The sequence below is a fragment of the Scylla paramamosain genome, chromosome 33 (genome assembly GCF_035594125.1).
Source record: "Scylla paramamosain isolate STU-SP2022 chromosome 33, ASM3559412v1, whole genome shotgun sequence".
Taxonomy (NCBI): domain Eukaryota; kingdom Metazoa; phylum Arthropoda; class Malacostraca; order Decapoda; family Portunidae; genus Scylla; species Scylla paramamosain.
Genome location: NC_087183.1, coordinates 16,460,346 through 16,485,619, shown reverse-complemented (window position 1 = coordinate 16,485,619; position 25,274 = coordinate 16,460,346). Strand labels below are relative to the sequence as shown.

General features: G+C 50.0%; 1 protein-coding gene across 11 annotated transcripts in view; it reads right to left on the bottom strand.

The window, feature by feature from the left end:
* LOC135089810 (NAD(+) hydrolase sarm1-like) overlaps nucleotides 1-25,274 on the bottom strand; it is a 116,870-nt gene that overhangs the window by 5,324 nt on the left and 86,272 nt on the right. For 6 of the 11 annotated variants that reach the window (XM_063985886.1, XM_063985879.1, XM_063985880.1 and 3 more), the window contains 5 exons: nucleotides 17,392-17,487; nucleotides 10,986-11,207; nucleotides 9,681-10,016; nucleotides 8,283-8,450; nucleotides 18-269 (listed from right to left, as the gene is read on the bottom strand). In XM_063985886.1, the coding sequence (XP_063841956.1) occupies nucleotides 18-269; nucleotides 8,283-8,450; nucleotides 9,681-10,016; nucleotides 10,986-11,207; nucleotides 17,392-17,487 (1,074 nt within the window). Of the gene's footprint in view, nucleotides 1-17; nucleotides 270-1,229; nucleotides 2,741-3,600; nucleotides 3,640-8,282; nucleotides 8,451-9,680; nucleotides 10,017-10,985; nucleotides 11,208-15,046; nucleotides 15,387-17,391; nucleotides 17,488-20,833; nucleotides 21,146-23,210; nucleotides 23,429-25,274 lie in introns of those variants that run through there. The other 5 variants (XM_063985887.1, XM_063985878.1, XM_063985882.1 and 2 more) reach the window with 5 other exon arrangements.

The window sequence follows — 25,274 nt, the reverse complement described above, 5'->3', positions numbered from 1 at the left end:
TGGCTGTCAGTACACACCTGGGATGTGTTCATGGAGGTGAACTGCTTGGTGCACACGCCTTGGGCCTTTATGGTGATGCCGGACTTTGTAGCTTGTCGGGATGACTCCTGGTTGATGGCGCCCGCAGGGGTCTTGGTCTGTCGCTGCTGCTGCTCACTCAGTGCTGACCGGTGGACAGAGAACCCATCACCGGCCACCCGCTCTGACGCCCCCATAATTTGGGACTCCTCGCGGTGGTCCAGGCCCTCAGCCTTCAGCTGACGTGCCTCCTGTGTGTGAAAGAGTGATCTTGGTCAGTCTTAGGTTCAAAAAATGGGATCATTAAGGGATACAAGATAAATAGGATCTTAATGTACGAAATAATGTATAACAAATGCAAGTCCTACATATCAATAAAGAGGTTGAGTCCACAGAGGCTGGCACAGACAAACACTACTGCAATACACAACATTAATTTAAAGGTATTAAGCTACATATGAATCATTGGCAAAATTACTGGTACAACTCCAAATGAGTGAGAGGAAGTCCATCACAGGAGTGTGAAAACAGTGTGAAAATATCAAAGCTGTTTGATGAACTGCAGCATTACAAAACTGATGAGTCTGTCACTGACAGAGAAGTCTCCCTTGAAGTAGATTATGCTAAGAAAATGGAAAAAAAAAAAAGGCAATGCAGTAAATCTGGCCATCAAAGGCAGAAGCCGGGAAGTGTTTGTGAGGCATTGAGAGAGAAAGGCTTACAAACATTCAAGATGACCTCAGAAACCTAGCCAAAGTGTGTGTGTGTGTGTGTGTGTGTGTGTGTGTGTGTGTGTGTGTGTGTGTGTGTGTGTGTGTGTGTGTGTGTGTGCGCGCGCGCGCACGCGAGTCCTATGAATACCGTGAGACAGTTGTGTAATACAGCTAAAAGATAAGTAACGCACAAGTGGCATGAGAACGAGACATCCAAGGGGAGGGCAGGTTAGGCTTCCATCACGGTACGCGGCCTCGCCCCAGCGTGCGCCACTCACACGAGGCCCGACACGCCGCCTGAATTGTGTCATGCTAACTTTCTTTCAAAATGTGTGTCTAATATTTTACATCACAAAATAGTTGAACAGAGCGTGGTGTGCCGATACTTTCATCCATCACGGGTCATGCACTTACACTGATCCAAGCAACACACACACACATTGGTCCACTGGTCCTGTAATTATGCACCAACACTCCTCATGACGCCCTGAACCGTACCTCCTTTATGATCTCGGCTTGATTCATCGTTGAGCAGCAGCAGCAGCAGCAATAACAGCAGCAGCAGCAGCAGCAGCGGCCGCCACAGTTGGCTTGAGGCAGCCCTGAACCGCTCCTCCTCCCTCCCTCACTGCCCAAGCTTGCCTGGCAGTGGCTCCTCCCACCCACACCTTGGCTCTCGCGCCCACCCCCATTGCTGCACTTCTGACTAGTCCACGAACCAGACCTGCACCTCTTTGTCTGGGGGGAAACTACGCCAAATTTTCGGCGAGAGTCCGCACTGTGCCGACGACACACGGTGGGCGCGTCAGTCTCCGCACGATCCTCAGCCTTAGTACTCCGGCCACACTGGAAGGCTCTGTCCTGGGCACAGCTTCCCCCACAGTTGGCGGCCCCGCTCTTTGGGGAGGTGTGGCACGGATGGAGCTCACCCCCTGGGGGGGTGTGGGCGTGAGGGGATTCAGATGCCTGGAAGGAGCGAAGGCCGCAGGACTTGGCCAGACGGTCGGCACATCTCGTGTTGGGACTCAGCAGCACCCAAAAAATCTCCAAGTTTATGACAGCCCAGGGTAGCGGGGAGGTGACTGTGGAGGAGGAGGCGAGGTGATCGCCGCGGACGTTTATGTGGCTCGAATTTTTCTTGAGCCCCAGTGCGGGCAGCACCCCTGTCAGGACACTGTCGCTCACTCGTCGACGTTTCTGCATCACCGGGGCTGTGCATGCCAGTCAATGTGTCTTCCCGTGCAGCACACACGGCCGGCGGGCTGCACGCTTGGGCTTGTGCAGGTTGGCGGGCACCTGCTACTCAGGCCTGAGGTGTGTCAAGTAACACCTTCCTCAGGTAACGTTACGAAAACCAAAGGTCCAACACACAGCGCCATCCTTCCATGTATGTAACTTCACTCACTAGCACTTACACGCAAAGCTTCGCGTTTATAAGTTCGTCAGTTTCTCAAAAGCTTGGCGTGAAGAGTAAGCACCTGGGAAGAAGGGCGTCAGTGGCGCTGCAAACAAAAGATGCACACATCGGCTGCAGGATGGTGATAGCACCGCAATGTTTACACTGTCGCACAGGAGATCTATTTCTGTCTGGCAGTGTTAGGTAGGCGGTGACGGGACACCTGCCCCACACACTCCTCTCACAGCCACTCTCACACCCGAGGCCACCACACACACACACACACACACACACACACACACACACACTGAGCACACACTCCCTCAGGTCCTCCACACACCCTCACACTCAACGGCGCCACTTTCATCTGATCCGCCTGGCATAAAAGAGTGGCATTCTTTTCCGCTTTATGCTCCTCGCTCCTCTTCTTACTCTACTTTCGCGAGGCTGTGTGGGTGAGTCACTTGGCTTCACCTCAGGACCCGCGGCTTGCGTCACTGTTTGCGCGGCATCACCAAGTCTCCCAAAGTCCCTGAGATAAAGTCACCCAAGCCTCAGTCACGAATTCACATCACCATAAGCCGCGGGGGTTTTGCAATATAGGAATCCCCCACCCTTCCACACACTCTCTCTCTCTCTCTCTCTCTCTCTCTCTCTCTCTTCCCAGAAAGCTATACTATCCTCTTCTCAAATCTCTACCTTCCTTCCTTAGCTCGTTAAAAAGGAATCTCTCTCTCTCTCTCTCTCTCTCTCTCTCTCTCTCTCTCTCTCTCTCTCTCTCTCTCTCTCTCTCTCTCTCTCTTTCTCTCTCTCTGTCTCGAGTCGATGATAAAAGCGTTGACGTAACACCTTCAGAATGTGTGAGCGTGTTGGCGCCGCTTCGTCTCTTCCATTATTTTTCACTCCTCAACTATCTGCATTCTAATGGACCGATTATTCAGTAAAACCCTATTAATAAAACACCCATTTCAACCAACTATTGTTTTCTTACGAGGGCTCATTTGGCACTGTTCACCTACCACGCTATTGATCCTTGCTTCGTGAGATAAACATTCGACGCTCATACCCTTGAGGCAATTGAATCAAGTCCACGATAGAAAGAAAAAGGATATCAAGGGCTGAGGTTACCAAATTCAGGTTCTTCCTCGAACGATAGTCCCGACAGCTCACCTCACGGAACCACCAGTCCTACCCGCAATCCCACTCCTGTGGTTCAACAACGCGTCTTTTAGTCCTCAGCCAAAAATTACTCAAGCCACAAGAGAAAAACAACTCCGCCAAAAGCAACACGTTAAGAAATTCACTTCGAACAGCATAGTAGTCATATTTGGCAGCGACGAGCGAGGAATTGGCAACAGCGGATGAGTTCGATGCTTTGATGTGTGTCTTTTTCCTTCATGACTGTTCGTGGAAGCCCTCGAGGCTCTGCACAACGTGAAGGTTAAGCGGCGGAACCCCGGCGGTGGAGCTTACGTGCTCACTGCTTCGCGCAACACAGTTCCCACTAGACTGGGCACGCGTGCAGCCCTCTCTTCCTCGTGCCTCCCCCACCCCTACCCCAACCCACACCCACCCGCTCTCAGAAGTGGCCTTGACTATCCCCAACCCTCGGCCTCTCTCTTGCCTCACACCTCTCGCAGCTGGCTCTTCACGGCAAACAGTTCGTCTCGAGTGTGAAAGGTGAGGCCTGCGTAACATGGGCACTTTCACACTCCGGGCCCCAGCAGCTGCCGTGTCCTCTCGTAACCCTGTAACATCAATAACATTTTCTTCCTTGGTATCTCAAGTTTCCAGTCCAGGGTTGTTAAGTTAGGTAACCAAAGTACCAGTGACAGGAAGACTGGTTGGTGTAATCGTATAAGTGCTAGCCATTGGTAAGCTCCTCCAGGGCAACAAGGTCATCCGCGAGGAAAGTCTACCAACGACCTTGAACTTCCTGGAGATGACTTCCTCCCTCACTCGCCTGACCTTGCTTAACTCTTCCACCACCACCGCCGCCGCCACACCAGCAATTTCTATCGCAGGAAATACAACTTGCACAAATGCTACACACGTTTCATCACCCAGCCCCAAGAAATGCCAAGCAGGCCTCGGCGTGGGACGTGGCGTGCGGCTATGGTAACCTGGGGGCATAGACGAGGCGAGGCGGGTGGAGGTGAACGGGTGGGTGAGGCGGGGGAATATGGGATAAGTTGAGTCAGGAACCGCTTCCCCGATTCTACTTCCGCCTCACCTCCTACACGCTCCTGCCGAAAACAGTGGATACAGGCAATATTTTACGCTGCAGCCTCCGCACTGCGCGAGATGCCAACATGCTTCCTCAACAGTGCCGCGTCAAGGCAGTGGTCGGCGTCAAGAACGACTCAGCGAGGGAAAATTCTTGATGCAACAGAAGATTCTCCACAATGAATTATTGCGTAGATGACGCGAGCATGTTGTCACTACCCTTATTAATTATGCCAGGGCGAGGCGGGGCCTTGCTGTGTGGATGTTAATGAGGCTGTCTTGCATTCACGGCGGGCAGGACGCTTTCTGGTCTGCATTACCTGGTCCATCTGGTTGTCCACGCCGTCCTATTGTGTGGCCTCCAGGCGTGGAGGAAGTTGGCAACGCGCATAGAAATAATCCGTGATAATGAATGACGAAGAAGCAATGGGGGGAATGTGGCAAGGACAAGACAAGGTGGTGGTCAGTGGTGATGTGGGGGCCGTGCAGGGTCCCTCCCCAAGGTGGTGACGCGAACCCTGACAGATTCTTCGCGCGGGTGAGAACACTGAGAGGTCACAACGGGACAGTTTCACTGCTCCTCTAATCATATGAGACCATAAAACAAGAGCACACCTGGTCTTGCGGCTTGACAAAATTAGCAAGCACAAATTTTTGGCAGGAACTTAGTGGTGTGGGGAGCCAGCTGACAGCGCGGCGAGTGTCACGAGACTAGCAGATACACCACCACACCACCACACGGCACACGCCGCACAGCCTCAACCAAGTATTAGTTAGGCAGATCGCCACAAAGGATATAAAAAGGTATCCTTGCCCTGCACATGTTACTGACGTCTGACTGTGTGCTCCAATAACTGTCCACATGGCGAGTGTAGGGCAGGCACGCCGTCCCCAGCCACGCAATACCTATCCTGGGGTAACCGCCGTGATTCATGGATGGATCTAATGGGTCGGGGAGGTAATGGTGGCGCGGGGCTCTGAGTGGGCCAATGCCGACGTGTCGAGGTGAGAAGGCACTGGGACGTCGTTTTCTCTCTCACAGGTAGAAAATTGCACCTTCTGGCCGCACTATGCAGCACTACGCTTGCCTAAGACTCACGGGCACTGGCGCCTCACTCAGCAGGGCCTGGGACGGGTTCAGTTACTCAACGACTCATATCCTGCGTTACGCCGCCACCCCATCTGAGTCCCGCCCGCCACCTCAGCCACGCCAGTATATACTTAATGCGGTTCTTTACTCTTCAGACGTGAGTGATGACGCTCCTGCAGCCTCCTTCTTAATAAACAGACTCGTAACTTTTAGGTTAACATTCAAAGTTTATTAATTAATCTACCTGGCGAAGCGGAGCCAAAACTGTGACCCACTTGCGGCAAACTAACTGACAGCCTTTGAAGTCAGGGGAATTTCTTTACAAACTGGTGAGATGAAGCGGTAAAATTTCTGGTCTTGCGTCAGTTTCCGCTGAACACACACATACATAAGTTAAGCGAAACAAGACACGCCAGATCTGTATCGCGGGATCAGATTACACCTTCAATCTGCCACCGCGCCGGTCACGTATCTATCTAGTGGGGATGATGAGATATGTCCGTGTGTCCAATAATAGCAGGTACTGTGACGCTCCGCGGTGAGGAAGACGGGCCACGCACGCCAAGGCTGCCGATGTGGGTCACAGCCTGGGAGCCAAAAGGGCAGGTGTGGAGTGGAGGTGTGGCAGTCGTTTCCTCAGGCAACTTAAAAAAACACTAATACTCAATGCATCTCCCCCCCGTGAGGTTCATCGACCCTGGTGACGCTCGGAATACTGACGCAGAAAGGAGAGGGAGAGCGAGAGAAAGAAAAAAAGGTTCCAAGCTCTGGACTCTTAGTGTTAGTGTGAAAACAATGCATCGGGTGAGATCATACTTGTTCTAAAACTCTCAGCTGGTGGTACTTGTGTCCTTGAATGCTTCACCGTACTCTTCCTCACTCCACACAGCTGGTCCCATCGCCACACACACACACACACACACACACACACACACACACACACACACACACACACGGCAGCCAGCGCAAACTATTAACACATCCCCCATTTCTGATGTCACACCGAGGGGAAAGAAAAACAAACTCTAACGCAATACATCTTCCAACTTCACGAGCGTGTTTGAATTCCCTAGAAAACGAAAGCAAGATGCGGGAGTAGGTAGGTAGGTCATGGCGTGCCCCCGGGGTCAGGCAGGATCCAGCTGGTGTGATAGACGGGAACAGCCTGCACTAACCTCCCCTCACTCAACCACACGCCCGCCTCAACCTGCCTCAGCCTGCCCCATTCCTTCCCCAGCCTCCCTACTCGAAATATCTCGTGTGATATCTAGGTTACAGTGATTCGCAGTCTGGTCACGTGGTAAACTCACTCGCTGTCCTCCTCGAATATGTGTTTGAATTTACTTGAGTTTATCTTGCTTTCATACCTGGGCCTCACAGAAAACAGATTCAAGGTGCACTACGCTATTCTAAATATATCCTTTCCTGCTTTCCTTCCCAATTAATACTGTTTAGAACTTAAATAAGCGTGGGTTCTGTTACATAGTCCATAATCATATCCTTTCTTATACGCTTCGAGGCTAAGAAACCATGTCTAAGAATGATTTTCTGAGAGTATCAGAATTAAAGGGCGTTACACTGAATCATCTGTTATATCTCTTCTTTTATTTTATATTGTAATGAAAGAGAAGTCTGTGATGTGCTGGAAGGCTGAGAAATGATACCTAAGAATGACTTCCCGAGAGCATAAAAATTAATGAACGTTATAATGTATTTTATTTTTATCTCCTCTTTAGCATTCTTAGGTCATCTTCGGTCCCTACCAATGTACTGCAGCTTTCACTACTTTCTTTCCTCTAGGTAAGATGTCCATCACATCCAGGCATTTCTAGTACAACCTCCAACACACACCCTCATCTTGTCTCCCTAATGCATGCTGAGTGCTGGCATGATTATACGATCCATTTACTTTTTGTGACGTATTTCCATCAATACTGTTCCACATTTATAAAGTCTATGGGGAAACTGAGCTGTTCTTCAGTGTTTCGGGGTATCAGTAGTCATTTTCTATTTACAACACTCTTTCATCAGTTTTATTTCATCACTTATCACAGCAGAGTGAAGTCTGTGGCAGTGTGATATGGATAGCTGTTGAGTATCAGCTGTGTCTGGACGTCTGAATCACAAATAAGATGCTGAAAATAATGGTAGCATGTGGTCTGTTGGTTCATGAGACATGCAGACCTTTAGTGTTCCTGTGCTGGTCTGGTAACTAAGGGACCTATTCTTATACAGTACATAATGACTCTACAACATGCTCCATTTGCTTCCTCATCTCTCAACTACTCAAAACTTGGATATGCATTCACTAAACTTTTATACACATGGGTAAAATTTGCTTCTGTACACTTCTCATACTGATAATGATACTGGTAATGTCCCATTTTTATCATCTTAAGCCTCACTGATCTCTCAATGGAAGTCAATCCTGGATGTGATAGCTCTCTGGTATTGTCTTGGAAGTGTCCTGCTGGTGGAGACTAAGTGAACCAGTCTCCTCTTGTCAAGATAACTCACTGGATATGTATGTAATGTGGTAGTGTTTGTGGTGAGTGTTGTGGTCTGAGAAGGTTGAGAGCTGAGCAGGATGAGACACAAGCATGAATTAATGTAACATAGATTATGTACAGTTGAGGACAGTGAGTAGAGTCTGTGCAGTGCCAGTTACGATGTCTGTAATGTGCGTGGTGATTGTCAAGGTGCTACAGAAGATTGATATGACTGAGGATGGCCAGGATGGATCTGGAAGCAAAATGTAACATAGATACAACACACCTGAGTACAGTGATCAGACTCTGCTGCTGATCACATCCACAGTATTAAGGAATCCAACACTCACCTGAGACACAGCTGCAGCTTTCTCTGCCTTGATGCCATCAAACTCCAGCTTGGCTTTGCTTTCTGCCTTTTTGGATGACTCGGCATATGACAAGTCGCCCGCCTGCAGCTTTGTGGACTCTGAGGACTGTCCTGAGGCGGTCTCGTAGCTGTTCTTGTCTGTCACAACCTGTTGGGGCACAATGGGATCTGGATTAGTGTCTTCTCTTCAGCATCAACTGCTGCCATTGTCTATCTATGGCCTGTACTCAGAAATGCTTTACTCTATCACCACTACTATTTTCCAATGCCACAGAAATGATTGCCCAGGTTCTCAAGAGTGTTTTCCAGTTAATAATGTGGAGATCTTGTTGGTCTGTCACTGAAACCATAAAAAAAAACATCTTAAAAACCCCATGTAACTTCAACTAGAGGTGTAGTGTAGAAGTACTTCAGAATGTGGCCCTATGCACCAGGCTGACATCCTGTGAGAAAGGAGGTACATACCCAAGCACTGTCACTTCCCAGGCAAAATAAAGAAATTAAAGCAAAGAAAGTATTGGGCAGTTTTTTCTTTACATCTTTTAAGTCATAGGGGACTGTAATTATATATCATCACAGCTGGCTTTACGACCACCATCATCATTATCAAGTTAGTCTGGTTTGCTTCGCCTACGCAAGGGGGAAGTTTAAGCCAAGGAAATTCCACCTTCAGCCATTTTCCTCTCCTAAAAAGGCCACACATCCTGAGAACTGGATCTGATGCTTCCCTAATTCCTGACAAAAACTAGACACTCTTGCATCACTCTATGGATTAAATTTGATGGACTGAATGGTTTAAAAACTGACGTGTGGTTTGGCTTGCATAGATAATCTCCTTTGTATTTATTTTCCTGATATTTGAGGTTGGACCTTCTTCTCTGTTTTATGTGCTTATCTATACTTGCTTTATTGTTGTGTTAGACAGGACAGTGATGATGCATTTATAGACAGTGATGATGCATTTATAGACTGAGTATAAAAGTGCATAATGTGGATCATCTGAATAGAATATATTCAATACCTTTTAAAATATGTAAATACTGTTAATAGTACTTGTTTGCATAATGTGATAAAAACTTGTTTCAACAAAAGCTGGGGTAGACAATGTCGCCAGTTTTAATGAGATGGATGTGACAGATAATAATATGATAATTGTGGCAAGTCTTTGCTTGTCTTACTAGTGTGCAGATAAAAACACACAATTTGGTTTACTGATTCTTCAAGACAACCACCAAGAGATGTAGAAAGCCAACACCAGCAAGGCAGTGAGTGGTGACGAAACTGTGTGCTTCATTGAATGAAAGTGTGCTGAACCTCATCCCCTTAATGAAGTACAAGGAAAGATAGATAAACACGTACTACTGGAAACGTAACTGACCTTAGTCTTTTGTGTAGAATGTACTTTCTTCTGTTCAAACTTGACTCCTGTGGAGTTGCTGTTGGCAGACCCCGTCGCTGAGGTGAGTGGTGAGGAGCTCAGCTGGTCCTGTGACGCCGTAAGGTTCTGGAGGGCAAAGTCATTCTCCACGTCAGGGAGTGCCAGCTGCTCTGACGAACCCATGTTGAGGGCATTGTTGATGGCGTCCATGGAGCCCATGTTGAAGCCGGCCGGCTTGATCTTGTTGAAGCCCTGCAGGCTGGAGGCTGAGGAGCTCTGCTGCTTGACTGAGTTGGCCACAGACATGGCCCGGTTGTAATTAACACTGCTGCTCTGCTGCAATGAGATGAGGGGAGCACGTCAACCTTCACATGTTATACCAGACACAAGAGTACACTGCTTACAGGGACTGTGTGTGTGTGTGTGTGTGTGTGTGTGTGTGTGTGTGTGTGTGTGTGTGTGTGTGTGTGTGTGTGTGTGTGTGTGTGTGTGTGTGTGTGTGTGTGTGTGTGTGTGTGTGTGTGTAACTGTGAGTACTTGAAACTACAATGAAAATATTGCTAATTACACCACTAGAATGAGTGACAAGTTACAGGAGACAGTGTTGAGGTGTCAGGGCAGAGTAGGCACAGCAATATGTGTTCATGTCCAAAAAGAGGATAAGTTATCTGTCTCCTTCTTGTACAAGTGACATTTGATACCTAATGAGATTACTGCCCCTGTGTTCAGCATCACCTGGCACATGATAATTTGTAAATGACCTCTGGGAGCCACCAAGGACGCCATGCCATGCCAGGCAGCAAAGGTTTAGCACACAGATGACTCTGCAGGGATGAGTGTACTGGTGTGGGGCAAACTCACCATAGGGGGACTGCATATACACACCTCACTATATCTTGGGCTACAGTAATTTTATGTCTAAATGGTTTTTCTGTCAAATATAGATGCATTCTTCTTCAGTACAGAATATATCCTGTATGAAAGTGTTTAGTGTGTGCTTTTCTCTTGAGTGAAAAATACCTCTTTCACACACACACACACACACACACACACACACACACACACACACACACACACACACACACACACACACACACACACACACACACACACACACACACACACACACACACACACAAACCTATCAATATGGAAAGTAGTGGTATTGAACTTAATAGCGCACGCACGCACGCGCGCACACACACACACACACACACACACACACACACACACACACACACACACACACACACACACACACACACACACACACACACACACACACACACACACACACACACTTACTGAGGCCATTTCGCTGATGTCTGACTGGACTTCAGACATCAAGGACTTGAGTTCTGAGAGGTTGGATTTGTTCAGGCTGGAGGCAGATTTGTGTTCGCTGAGGTTACTGGAAGACTTCACCTCGCTCAGGTTGCTGGTGGAGTGGGAGGAGTGCTGGGACCGCTTCAACTGGCTGCTGCTGCTGCTGCTGCTGCTGCTGCTGCTTCTGCTGTTGCTCAAGTGCTGTAGGCAAAAATAATGGCATCAGTTAACACGTTCATTCACACGCGCGTAAGATCGAGTGAGATAAAATAACAATAATAATGTCAGCAAGATGCGTATGGAAATTTAAAGAAAAAAATAGCAAATATATTTAAGGTTAATCTGATATATAGAAGTTCACGTGTATTTATTTGGTGCATGAACATCAAGGAAAAACCGTCCGCCGCTGAATATAAGGATGGAAAATTTATATGAGTGTGTCATTTTTCTTTAAGAGGGAGAATCAGTCACAGTTACCCGATAAGGAAAGACTAGTGGGCGAATACTGTAAACGTAACTATTATTTTTTTCTTTCATGTAAAAATATTTGATGGCAAGCACATGCACCAAGTCAGCGACGATCACAAAGCACGGACCACTCGCGGTGACCCCTCACAACACACGCGTGCCTCCTAACACTGCAACGCGGCCAACAATTCACTTATTTATCATTATTTACCACGATCTGCAACGAGAAAGCTTCCTCAGCTGGGACCTGGCCGCTGGGACCTTCACCCCTCCTGGACGCGTGCCGCCGCAGGTCTGACGTCCACGCAACGCCACTGACAGATCGACTGTCGGTGCGGGATGCGACCCATTGTTCTGCTCCTCCTACTCATGAGCCGCTGAGCGACGTGCCGGCTGAACTTTCACCTCGAGTGATTTGCCAGTGACGGCCCGCAGGCCTTTGCTCACAATACCTGGGCGAGGCAAGGCGTGGAGGAGACTATACTTCGTGGAGGGCGTGCGTTACACCGTAAGAGGGAGTCAAGGGCTGACTCAGGCGGGCGGGTGGGCAGGCGGCCAAGTTCGTTACGTAGTGTACTTAGCGACTGTGGAGGAGTCAGAACTGGTACTCGAGGGAAGCAGCGGCGGGCAGGCGCAGAGCAGCGGGCGGCAGGTGTTCGGGCTGCGGTGTGGCGGAGTCAACTGACCGCCACACACAAGTAAATTCATCCCTTGTGTGAAGCCGCATGTAGGCGTGAACCCGCCCCTCCCCCGTGGCCGTGACCCACGCCTCGGCGACACGCGTGGGAGTCTGGGGACGCCCATAGGAGCAGGCCAAGTTATGTACCCCGCCTATGAGAAACAAGCGCACTTCATAACACAAGACACGCCGCGGCGCACCACTGCACCACGCACCGCCGCCCACTCACCAAGTTATTCAACCTCAACACACTTCACCATATTTGTTTGCGAAATTGTACAGTATATTTACTTTTTGCGAATATTATGTGCAGTGAGATGAACCCGTGGCTGCGGCGACTGGCTAGTGCAGTGCTAGGGGTGACAAGGCCAGGTGAGGGACACACACACACACACACACACACACACACACACACACACACACACACACACACACACACACACACACACACACACACACACACACACACACACACAGGTACAGACACGCGACTCACAACTGACTTGAAGGTTCAACACTCCGTCTCTTCCACAGCGTCGTCGCCTGGCTTTGTTCCCTTCAAAGAAGTGAATAGTAAAAGATAATTCACTAATATTTCACGTCACTCATATTTATAAGCTGACAGTCGCCAGGCGCCTCACTTCAGTTCCCATGTCACCCCGGCTGTCAGCAGGACGGCTCGGCAAACTTGAGAAACACTTCATCGCTAACATATTCAGTGAGGGTCAAGATAGGTCCGGTTCGCCCTAAGGTCAATAACGCGCCTGACGGATATTTTTCTATTTAATTTCCAAACTTTATCGCAGTTTGATGTAAAGGAAGCCCGCCCGCCCATCGACACACACACACACACACACAAACACCTGAGCACGCGTGAACTATAAAGAAACTAGGCTACAGAATAAAATAATACCCATTGTTTAAATCACTCCAGAATGTGGAGTCTCGCGCCAAGTCATTGTTTGCCACACACACACACACACACACACACACACACACACACACACACACACACACACACACACACACACACACACACACACACACAGAGCCTCGCGTGCCTCACCAACACCTCAGAAAAGTCTAAAAAATTTCCTTTACTTGCAATTCACCAAACACGAGTGAGTGTTGGTGCGATCGGCGATGCAGCGGACAGCCAACAGTGACCTTGACTGTTCATCCACCTGCCGCGCGGCCAAATTCCTCTCCGGGATAAGAATGTGCTAACCCTCCCGCAGGCAAGGGCGTCCAGCTGGGAAGAAGCGGCGCGCGTGTCACCTCAAGCGCTGGCGGGCCTTGTGATGACCACTCGGCACAGTCGCAGCTATAGGATCTTTTTTTTTCTATTTATTTACCGAGATTTAGGCAAGGACGACGGTGGCTTGTCATGACCATGCTTCTCTCGTCCCCTGGTCCTCCTCCCTTCCTTCCTACCTGGTTACCTTCCTCCTTCACCAAAGCGCGGTAAACAATGTGTGTGTGTGTGTGTGTGTGTGTGTGTGTGTGTGTGTGTGTGTGTGTGTGTGTGTGTGTGTGTGTGTGTGTGTGTGTGTGTGTGTGTGTGTGTGTGTGTGTGTGTGTGTGTGTGTGTGTGTGTGTGTACGCGCGACATCCTGGTGAGCAGTTTGTTTGTAGCACCATTTAAATTCCTCGGCAGCTTTCAAGACGCGTCATCGCTACACTATATCTCACGGCACATTTATTTTCAGCCAAGCACTCCATTTTCCATTTGAGGGTGTCACATCTATATGCGGCGCGTCTCGTCCTCCAAGCTGACAGGTCGACGCAGCCCACCCACCCAGGGAGTTGATGAACTGACGAAACATTAACCATGACAGCGTACAATATAAACATTACACTGCCTCGTCTCTATCGCCCGTATCTCATCTTGAAGTATAACAACCCAACGACTTTCTAAGATTTGTGTGGGGAGGTGTTACAAGGCGGCACTCATATGGGCCCGTATTCAGAAACCCTCTGCTCTCTCACCACGACTATTTTCAAGGGCCGCAGAGGTGATTGGTCAGATTCTCAAGAGTGTTTCTCCTGTTAAAAATGTAGAGATCTTGTATAACTTAATCTAACGCCTCTTGAAAGTAGTCGGGGTGCGGGCAGAACTGTTTCAGAATATGAACACTGTGACTGATGATGGTGGTGGTGGTGGTGGTGCTCAAGGCTGCAGAAGTCAGTCAATGGACACCACCCTAGTGAGTCCTGCGCGAGACACTTCCCCGCCCCGCACCTTCGCTTGTTACGAGGGCGGGGGAGCGTCTCGAAAATATTATATCAGTCTTACTTTACCGTGTTTGTGTTTATTGTCCATGAGGGCACGCGGTGGGCGACCGCAGCCACTTACGGGGTGAGGGATGGGACAGGGGAGCTGCAATCACCGCCAAGGCGAGAGGTGTATTCTCTGCCCCCTCCTCCCCTCCCCTGCCACATATCCCGCTCCCACCAAGCCGATCCTATGATCAAGGTGCGGGCGCGTGGGCGCAGGAGTGGCGCACCACCACTCCCCAGCCACCGAGGGACAGGGTGGCAGACAGGAATAGGAAAGGAAGGGCGACAAAAAGGACGTGCATGCGAGGCGTGGCTGGCGGCACTAATAAGGGACACACACAAGGCTGCTCGCTGCCTAACGCTGCCGCTAAATGCTCCAACATTACATTAGTACAAACTAGCTGTGGTGCTTCTTGCTGCGTGAGGTGCAGCTCCGCCCCGCCCCGCCCACCACTGCTCTCTGGGTGCCGCCGTCGAGGACAGACCACCCCGCCCCGCACTCCTTGGACTGCGCTGTATACATGTATATGTAGTGCACGTGTGTATGCGCGCACTGGAGACACTAAACAGACACAGACACCCCTGCCTTCCATGCAATCACACGAACACACACCTGTCCAAAAGTCATGTTGGCTCGTTAATAGTTTCCGCCGCAGGTGGTGGTGGTGGTGATGGTGGTTCCTGTCTTGGTGACACCCTGGCTGCGTGGCATCCTCCCCCTGAGCCGCCAGCATCCACCTCCAGGCACTCACACACTCACGTTTGTTTCAACACTTTACCACTGACAGTCCTTTATCACTCTCGCGGCTTCTTCGCCCAATGCTTCCCTCACTCTTCTGGCGGCGAAGCGACGCACACACGCGCGGGCACACCTGGGACGGTGCCGTCTGAAAATATGGCGGAGCGACCGCGGAGGTTACACGAGCACTCTCCTTCCCCACTGACTGACTGACTCCCTTCCTCCTCCGGGTGGTGAATATATGCGAGCAGCGGGTAAGAGGGCATGACGTGGCCAGCGTCAGCGAGGGTGCACCCCCGCGCCTGACACCTACACGACCCGCAGCCGCCAGCCGCTAACACCGCCAACGTGTGCGCCGCGCTGGGCAGCAGGCAGCCGCTGGTAACTCGTCTTTTTGGAGCACTTCCATTTCTTTTTTAGGAGTTTACTCAATGTTTCTATGGTTTTTGCCAAGGTGCTGGCCTGCGGTGTGTTGCTTTCTCCGCGAAACTGCATGCAGGTCGGCACTGGATACTCAACAACGCCGAAACTTTATTCCATTAATTCAGTCTCGCTAGAATGAACATGTAAATAAATATATTTACTAGCCAGGGAGCCCCGCGCCCGACTCCTGTGCCAAGTGTTGGTCTGGGGCACGCGCTGAGTCATTCACACATCTGAACACAGTGGCAACGCGTTACGTCGCCGTCCCTCTTACTGCGAGGGTATCGTGGGGAGACCCGCCCCCCCGCCTGCCGCCACGAGCAGGAAGGGTTCGGGGAACGCCAACAGGCGAGGAGTCTCGCTCAGGGTCAGGGGGGGCGGGACCTGCCACAACCTCACACACACACACACACACACACACACACACACACACACACACCGTCTTCCTGGGATCCCGAAATGGGCGATTGTTCATGTATTTTTTTACTAAACGTAGGAAACAACAAAGACCAACACAGACTGGGGAAAGCAGCGCGAGGGAGGCTGTGGGCTTCAATTTGCCTCTGATGTCACTATTAATAGCAATTACCAGTGTTACTAACTTCCCAGCGCAGAGCAATAATCTTCGCCAAGTCCTCACCGCGTCTGTCATAATTTTTCTCCCCTATCTTGGGTTTCCCGCAGGTGCCAAACTTACCTCACGTCACAGGTCATAACTATTTATTCAGGAAACGCCACGGAGGGAGGGAGGGAGAGATAGAAGGGGGAGGAGAGAGGGAGAAGCGTGACAAACATTACCGCGAAGAAACAAACCAACCTGGCGCCGCCACGAGTCAAAATAAATCCCATAACTGTGTCACGCTGGAGGTCTTCCCGCGACACTTGACTCCCAGAACCTCGGCGGCGCTATTTCCGGGTTGCGAGGTGGGCGACGCAGGCTGCGGCGATCCCAAAGGTTACCCCGGCACTAATGGGGCGAGGCGTGGGAAGCTGGGAGGCCATTTGTGACGACCGAAGACAGGTGTGAGTAATGAGTCTGATGAGGGGGCGACGGGACAGGGCCAGGTAGATCTTGTCCTCTAGCGGGCTTTCTGGTTGTCCTCCCTTGTGTGTGTGTGCGAGCGTGTGCGACCATTCATGTACGTGTGTGCGTGTTTACACAAGCGCTCGTTTATCTCGCTCTTCTCGCGGAGTCAGCTAGGCATGACGTCAGGACTGAGTCACGAGGCAGCCCAGGCACACATTCGACGCCCCATCGGGTGTCCGCAGGTGCCTCGCTGTGTGACGGGACGGAGGTTCAAGACTCAACCTCAGCAGCGGGGTCAGACGGGGCAGCAACCACGGGGAAATGTACAGAAGCACAGCCCCGGGAAGCACAGTGTTAAGGTGCTCAAGAATACCCAGTCCATCACCTCGCCAATACCTTGCCTCCTGGAAATCCTCCCACCCATCACTCTGAGCCTAAGCGAACATGCACGCCTCCGAAATGACTTTCCCACACGTGAGCGTTGCCTGCTTTACCTCGCAGCACAACGGTTCTGCGGTGCACGTTACTTCCTGATCCTCGGCCTCCCGCCACCCGCCACCTGCCCACGCATGGCAGGTAACAAAGGCCACAGTCACTCCTCAGGCGGGCGGGGGGAGTGAGGGACCAATATACCCACACCCAGGCCACTCCATCACCTCCTTGCTCCCGGCACACACTAATGGTCTCTCCTCCTCGAATGGCATCAGGTGTCAGGTGATATCATTACTCTCTGTGCAGTGTAATGAGTGTAATGACCCACGCAACTCACCTGCTGCTTGTCCTGCCGCTGGAACACGTTGATGCGGTTCTGGAAGTCCTTGACCTCAACGCCGCCGCCGGGGCTGCCATCACCAGCGTCACCCATCTGTAGAGTGAAAGAAGACAAGGTTACTCAATTATCACCGCGAGACACCGCAATGCAGACTAAACAGGATAGGTGGAAAGCAGATGAAGGAAATGACAGTGGTGGTAAAAAAAAAAAAAAAAAAAAAAAAAAAAAAAAAAAAAAAAGTGTTCACCATGTCTCCCACACCAGGCAGATCCCCAGAAACTTTCCCCTGAGTTCCATGACGGTGGGGCGAGTGAAGGTATTTACACGAGGCCTTGCTTGTGGAGCGGGGAAGGGTAAAGGGGATGGGAGAGCTGGCATGAGGGCGATGAACCCAAAGCATATAGACCAAACCTCCCACGTGTTTCGAGGTCTTGTTTTCCCAGTGACGCAGAGGTCTCTCCACACACCCCTGCCACACCCCCGCCATGCCCTCCGAGTCACCATCTCCACTCCCCAGCCATAGCACGGCCACTGAAGACTCCCTAGCTCCCAAGTGACACCTTAAGCACGTTTCTTCACTTACGTCACTCGCTTTATCAAGAAACATTCGTGTTATTTAATCCCCTGCATTGTCACAACCTAATGCCAACCGCGCCAAGTGGACGAGGTTAGCTGGAGCATGGGATTAAAGGGCAGTTTTCAATGCCAGTAATTAAACAGGGATCTACCGGCGGCAGAAAGATTGTCAGGGGAAAAGATACTGATCGATCCACGGAGCAAAGTCGCCGCATATTGTCAGGACTCCGCACCTCCACGACTTCCTTATGACCCGCCGCAGCCACGCCAGGCCTCCTCAATGCAGTGCATGCTATTATAAGACAGCTCATGCAACGTGCTTCGGTTTTCACGCGGAGAATCTTATGCGGTTGTAACTCCTCAGTGTTCATATATTTGGTGAACATTATATTAGTGTGTGCGGATCCACATGCTGCCTTCAAGAAGCCTGTAGGCCAGACGTCTGAGTCTAGAGATATTTTGGGGACCAAGTGGTTCGGGTATCAAGTGTCTCGAATATCAAACGTCCTGAGGCCTATTTGCACTCAGGTCGATCTGTCTTCAGGATCATCTGACCTGAGTACCATCCGCCCCAGTGCCAAGTGACTGTAACCCTCCCCCCCCCCCTCTCTCTCTCTCTAGCGCAAAGAAAACGGATTACAAGCAAGCAACAAAACACATCCCCACTGTGACAAGCTAAGTAAGATCTCGCTGTCACGCCCCGCAAGACGACACCCTTATCTCGGTGTCCTCGCAAGTGTCCCCAGGTACTGCCAGTCCTCGTTGCGGCACAAAAGGGAAGACACAAAGCAGAAGTAGCGAAGTCATGGCGGGGACAGGAGGGGAAAACAAAGAGACGCGAAAATTGGGTACTACATTCATATTGAGGCAAGTAAGATAATGAGACTAGTCAGAGAGAGAGAGAGAGAGAGAGAGAGAGAGCAGAGAGAGAGAGAGAGAGAGAGAGAGAGAGAGAGAGAAGAGAAGAGAGAGAGAGAGAGAGAGAGAGAGAGTGAGAGAGGAGAGAGAGAGAGAGAGAGAGGAGAGAGAGAGAGAGAGAGAGAGAGAGAGAGAGAGAGAGAGAGAGAAAGTATCCACAAACGAGACTTAAGAGATAGACAGACAGATAGATCGATGGATGGATAGATAAATGCATACATAGAAAGATAAATAGAAGAGATACAGAGAGAGACAGACAGTAAGAAACATTAAACAACCATAACTACAGAGACACAGATCGATAAATAAACACAGATAGATAAACAGAAAGATAGACAAATACAGACAGGCGGGAGCATACAGCAAACAGCTATAACAACGCACAAACACAATCACCTTATCTAACTTAACAATCTCACCTGACATCTGTATCTATAACACATCCTGATTACCATTGACACCACCACCACCACCACCACCAATGCTGCACCTGTATTGATTAAGCCTACGACCCTTAATTCACCTGCTCCCTTCTTTATCCTGTGCTCTCCACCTGTCCCTTGTTTTGAACCTTCTCTCCTTCCTCGACGCCCATTACAAGAAATAAGAAAACAGTCGATTAGGAATGATAAGTGCTGAGTGTGCTGAGTGATAAGGCCAAAAAGATAGACAAAGTAAACTTGTTGGGAAGGAAAGGTGTAAAAAGTGGAGATAGCGATGGTGATAAATGCTAGGAACAGGAGTAAATGGAGGAAGGGGAAAGGAGAGAGAAGAGAGAATGAATAGTTGAAGGAAGATGTGTGTGAATGAACAAGTAACCAAACACACACACACACACACACACACACACACACACACACACACACACACACACACACACACACACACACACACACACACACACACGAAAAATATTATGAAGTTCTGTGAAAAAAAAAGAAAAAGAAACAGAAATCATAAAGTAGGAAAATTTCAGCACAGAATATAAAAAAAATAACAAAAAAGAGGAAAAGGAAAGGAGGAAATAAAGACTAAAAAAAAGTATTCTTCCCTTTCTTTCTTCCTTCATTCACTTCTATTTCACTACTTCTCCCTCTTTCGTGCGAGTTGCAAATATGAAAGAGAGGAAGAGGAAACGAGATGAAATGAGAGAACAATAAAGAAAACGAGGAATGAACAGAGAGAGAGAGAGAGAGAGAGAGAGAGAGAGAGAGAGAGAGAGAGAGAGAGAGAGAGAGAGAGAGAGAGAGAGAGAGAGAGAGAGAGAGAGAGAGAGAGAGAGAGAGAGGTAAGCTTGAGGAAAGGAGGGGAGAAGGAAAGAACTCAGTAAAGGAAGGAATGAATAAGTGTAAATTCATCGTATAAAGTGAATAATGTCTTGGTGAACTCAAGGCACACAACACACACATATGAAGTGAGTTACGAGGAAAGTAGTGGTGGTGGTGGTGTAGATAACCAGGTGGGGGAGTGTACCACCACCACCACCACCACCACCACCACCATGTCCTCGCCTGTCATCACCATCATTATTACTGTTATCACTATTATTATTATTATTATTATTACATCACATTATGCGTCCTCCATTTCTCTCTTAGTTTTTTCTTTTCTCAGGCAAATGAAGTGGAATAATTTTGACGAATGTTGATGTTACCTTTGCTATTTACTCTCCTCCTCCTCCTCCTCCTCCTCCTCGTCTTTCTTCTTCCTCCCGCCACTGCCACGCCTCTTCATCAGTTCTCAACCCAAGGGCCATTTTCATCATCCCCAAGTAGAGAGAGAGAGAGAGAGAGAGAGAGAGAGAGAGAGAGAGAGAATGGGGGAAGGCAGTCTGGTTTAATCTACACAAACACACAAAAAAAGTTTGATTCTCTCTCTCTCTCTCTCTCTCTCTCTCTCTCTCTCTCTCTCTCTCTCTCTCTCTCTCTCTCTCTCTCTCTCTCACCTGCGGGAGAGACCTGGACGGCTCAAGACTGCCAGGTACAAACACTTTCTTCCTCCTGTTACTCAAACTGGAACTAGGAAGGCTTAGACGGTGCATCATTCCTTCTTTCCTTCCTTCCTTCCTCCTGACGTCTCGCTACCAGTTACTAGGGGCACCTCCTTCTCTCGGCACTAGGCAGTCACTAAGGGTCACTAGAGGTGCTAGGGCTACTTGTGCGTTCCTCTTCTTCCCTCCGTCAGTAATATGATGGGTTTGTCTCTCTGTCTCTCTCCCCGTGTGTGTCTCTCCGCCTTTCACTCGCTACCAAGTGCTAGACTGATATGAAACAGCGTCACACTCCTCTAAATATAAAACTCTCAATCCCCCCTCTCTCTCTATGTCCCTTGCCCTTCCCATGATAGCGAATGAACAATATCGACACCACAGATAACACACGGATGTACACACACACACACACACACACACACACACACACACACACACACACACACACACACACACACACACACACAAGCGCGCGCGCACACACACAGCCACATTCTGGTACTCATATTTGGGTGATTCATACAGATAACTTCACTTATCAGACATTGTAAGGTGACGAGATGGCCTTCACCGCACGCACACACACACACACACACACACACACACACACACACACACACACACACACACACACACACACACACACACACACACACACACACGACATTTGCTCAGTCCGCAAATCCACTCTCTCTCTCTCTCTCTCTCTCTCTCTCTCTCTCTCTCTCTCTCTCTCTCTCTCTCTCTCTCTCTCTCTCTCTCTTATTCTACAAGAAAAAAAAAACATCATCAGTTTAACTTTAATGATAACACGATTTTTAGTACATATTTTCACTCCCAGGAGAGAAAAAGACTGAAGAAGAAGAAGAAGAAGAAGTACAACAACAACAACAACAACAACAACAACAAGGTGGGTAGGACCATCGCCTTCAGGAATGAGTTAAGTTAAGGAGTCGACTTGAGGGGAGGGGAGCACTGGTGATGGGGGACGGCCTTACTGCTGTTGCTACTGACTCAGCGCCTCCCATCAGACGCACCGCACCGCTCGAGTTGTTTATCAAAGGGCCGCTGGGACTCAAGGCGGGGACGCAGCGATGAGGGAATGACGCTTGGTAATGTACTAACACGAGGCGGTTTGGCAGAGAGAGAGAGAGAGAGAGAGAGAGAGAGAGAGAGAGAGAGAGAGAGAGAGAGAGAGAGAGAGAGAGAGAGAGAGAGAGAGAGAGAGAGAGAGAGAGACTGTATTTAAACATTTTAGCCTCTCAGTAAGTCTATTTTCAGAAGCCAATGAGTGTGGTTAGTCAGGTTCCTCTGTGCGTTTTCCTACTAGCAGTGCAGAATTCTTGTTCATCTGTCACTAGCATCATCAAAATGTTCTTGAAAACACTAATAAAACCAGAAGAGTAATGTCAAATTAGTAAAAATATAAACAAATGAACTGAGAAAACGCAAGTCACTGTAGAAAGAAAGGAGAGAAGAGATAAAGAAAGGAGGTAAGACAAGAATATAAGGGACAGGAAACAACAACAACAACAACAACAACAACAACAACAAGGAAAAAAAAATATTACGACCGAAATGGGGAAAAAAAAAAAAACACTTCGTTATCATAGAACTTAGTGCCTTCAACCAACATCACGTCACGATAAGAGAACATTACAGGAACATGCCTGGGTGAGCTGTCTCCTTTTTTATCTACCGTCCCTCCCCCTCTCCTTCTCCTCCTACCTCCTTTCTTCGTAAAACTGATGAAATACCGTAAGAGTCTAGGTCCTCCCTCACCAGTAAAAACACGTGACCCCCCTCCTCCCTCTCTCTCATATACTAATGTTCCCAAATTTAATACACTGATAATTTAATTCATATCGCTTGCAAATTGGGAAGGGAAGGGAAGGGAAAGGAAGGGAAGGGAAGGGAAGGGGAGGGGAGGGGAGGGGAGGGGAGGGGAGGGGAGGTGAGGGGGGTGAGTGGTGCATACCCTGTCCCGGATGTTACTGGTAAGGGACTCGTTAAGTGTAATGACACCTAATGGAGACCGCCAAATGTTCAGGAATGAAAGAGAATATCAAATGAAGTGACTTGAGTGCAATGAGAGAGAGAGAGAGAGAGAGAGAGAGAGAGAGAGAGAGAGAGAGAGAGAGAGAGAGAGAGAGAGAGAGAGAGAGAGAGAGAGTCCTTGGCGACCCACTGTTCCTACAACAATAAGCGGTGGTCCTGACAACGTCCCCGGAACACAGTCTCTCTCTCTCTCTCTCTCTCTCTCTCTCTCTCTCTCTCTCTCTCTCTCTCTCTCTCTCTCCGTTACCTAACACCCCGGATTCCAGTCTCTCACCCTGGCTGGCGGGGGGCAACACACGGCCACGGCTGCCTCCCAGACATGCTGCCACAGATCCGGGAAATCCTGCCAAAATCCTTCCAGCGACTCGACAATCTTAATCCTACATCGCCGCCACTTCCCGGCCACTCCTTCACCGTCCGTCCTGCGGAGCTGAAGGATACGCGCGTCCTTCACGATTCTGGATTGGGTGTAGGACCCTTTTCTCACACCCCACGGCACGGCGACTCAGGTTACAGGCGTGTCCTTGAGGCTAGGGGCAGTCCTGGCGTGCCCCGCAGTGCCCTTTGCATTATTCACTGTAATCGCGGCCATAAACTGTAGCCCAAAGAGGGATGTACGCAGACACGCCCCCTTGGTAAACAGACGAGGTGGTCAGGCCGCACTGTCTTCTCGTGGTTCCCTTCCTAGTGTGTGGAGCTTCAGTCCGCCTCCACCGCCTCCACCTCCCAGGCCGCCACTGGGGATCCACTCAGGCCTCCACTCCCCGCTGCTCTGAGCATGCTCCGTCCTGCACCGATCTATACTGCCGGCATAGGACCACGCTCTCTAACCTCCATTAAGGCTGGGGGCGTGGCGAGGGCGTGGCGAGGCGAGGTGGTCGTGTTCTCGCTGCGGCCGCGGCTGACCCAACACGGGGCAGAAGTGGCTCACAGGGCGCCGCGGGGAGATGTGGACGGACTGACCGACCGCTACACACGCGACTGTCAACTTCAAGACTTAACTGTTTTGTGTGAGCGTGGAAACTTTGCACGGGTGTGTGTGTGTGTGTCTTAGGTTAGACTGGATTAGGTCATGTTAGTTTGAGCTCGGTTAGGTTAGGGCAATGCACAAGGAAACCATCTTTTCTCCACCATTAGCCAGCCCACAATTCCACTATACAGCTGTTTAAATTTAGCGTAGCGTCCCCTCCCTACATCCTCAGCCGTGCCCTTGGAGCGCCAGGACAAGGCAGCTCCTGGCGGCGAGCCCAAGGGTTGCCGGCGACCTTGGGGAAACTCAAGGTCACGCGACACACTGACCCACTGCAACATAAACACCCGCGAGGGGAAAGCGGTGTGGCTGGCAGCGGCGGAGAGGAAGGAGGGAAGAAGGGAAGAGGGCACGGTTTCCCATTCCTCCCGTCCCGCCACGCTGCTCTCACTCACTTTCCGGCCTCGAGAACATTAGTGTGGCGTTGTAAGAGGAGAGGGAGGCTGTGATAGTGCCGCGGCTCTCTCTCGCTAGACACACACGCTCACAAAACATTACTTTTCGCTGCATCATCTTGTAAACTTGTCCTGCACGGGAAGCGGCGAGTTACCGCGCCAGACTCCTTCTGTCGACGACCACACTTCCCCCCTCCCTTTCCTTTTCTCTTGTGCCTCTTAGTAGTAGCATATACCAGTCTGGTGAGGGCCAAGAGGTCTTTTATTGCCTGTTCTTCAATGCAATTCTCTTTCCTCCTCCTCCTCCCTTCTCTTCTTTCAGGTAAAATTACGGCCATTACCAGTTTCACGTGTATAACTTTACCTGTGTGTACCAAACTGACTATTCATACCTTGCTTCCTCTTTTCATTTAGTACCTTAATGACCGCCTGACACGCCCCCGCCACGCCCACGCCACGCCCACACACGACAATCACCCACTCTCACGATACTCTCCCTCCCCCTCTCCCTCTCACCGCTACGCCCTTTGCCCTCACGCTCACAAATCCTCCTCCTCCTCCTCCTTTTTCTCACTCTTTTGTATTATACTCACTCACGCTTACGTACCCCCCCCTCTCTCTCTCTCTCTCTCTCTCTCTCTCTCTCTCTCACACCTTCATTCATTCCCCCACGCCATCCTATCCCTTCCCTCTCCCACACCTCTGTAAATACACACGCCACCTCTTCCTTCCCGTTACTCACCCCCTCCCCTTTCTCCCTTCTCCCTATTCTCCCCTCCCCACCGGTCATCCCAGGGTCACTATCATCACCACTTGGGTCCTCAACACCAACTTGCCCTGACCTTTCAACTTCTACGCTCTCTCTCTCTCTCTCTCTCTCTCTCTCTCTCTCTCTCTCTCTCTCTCTCTCTCT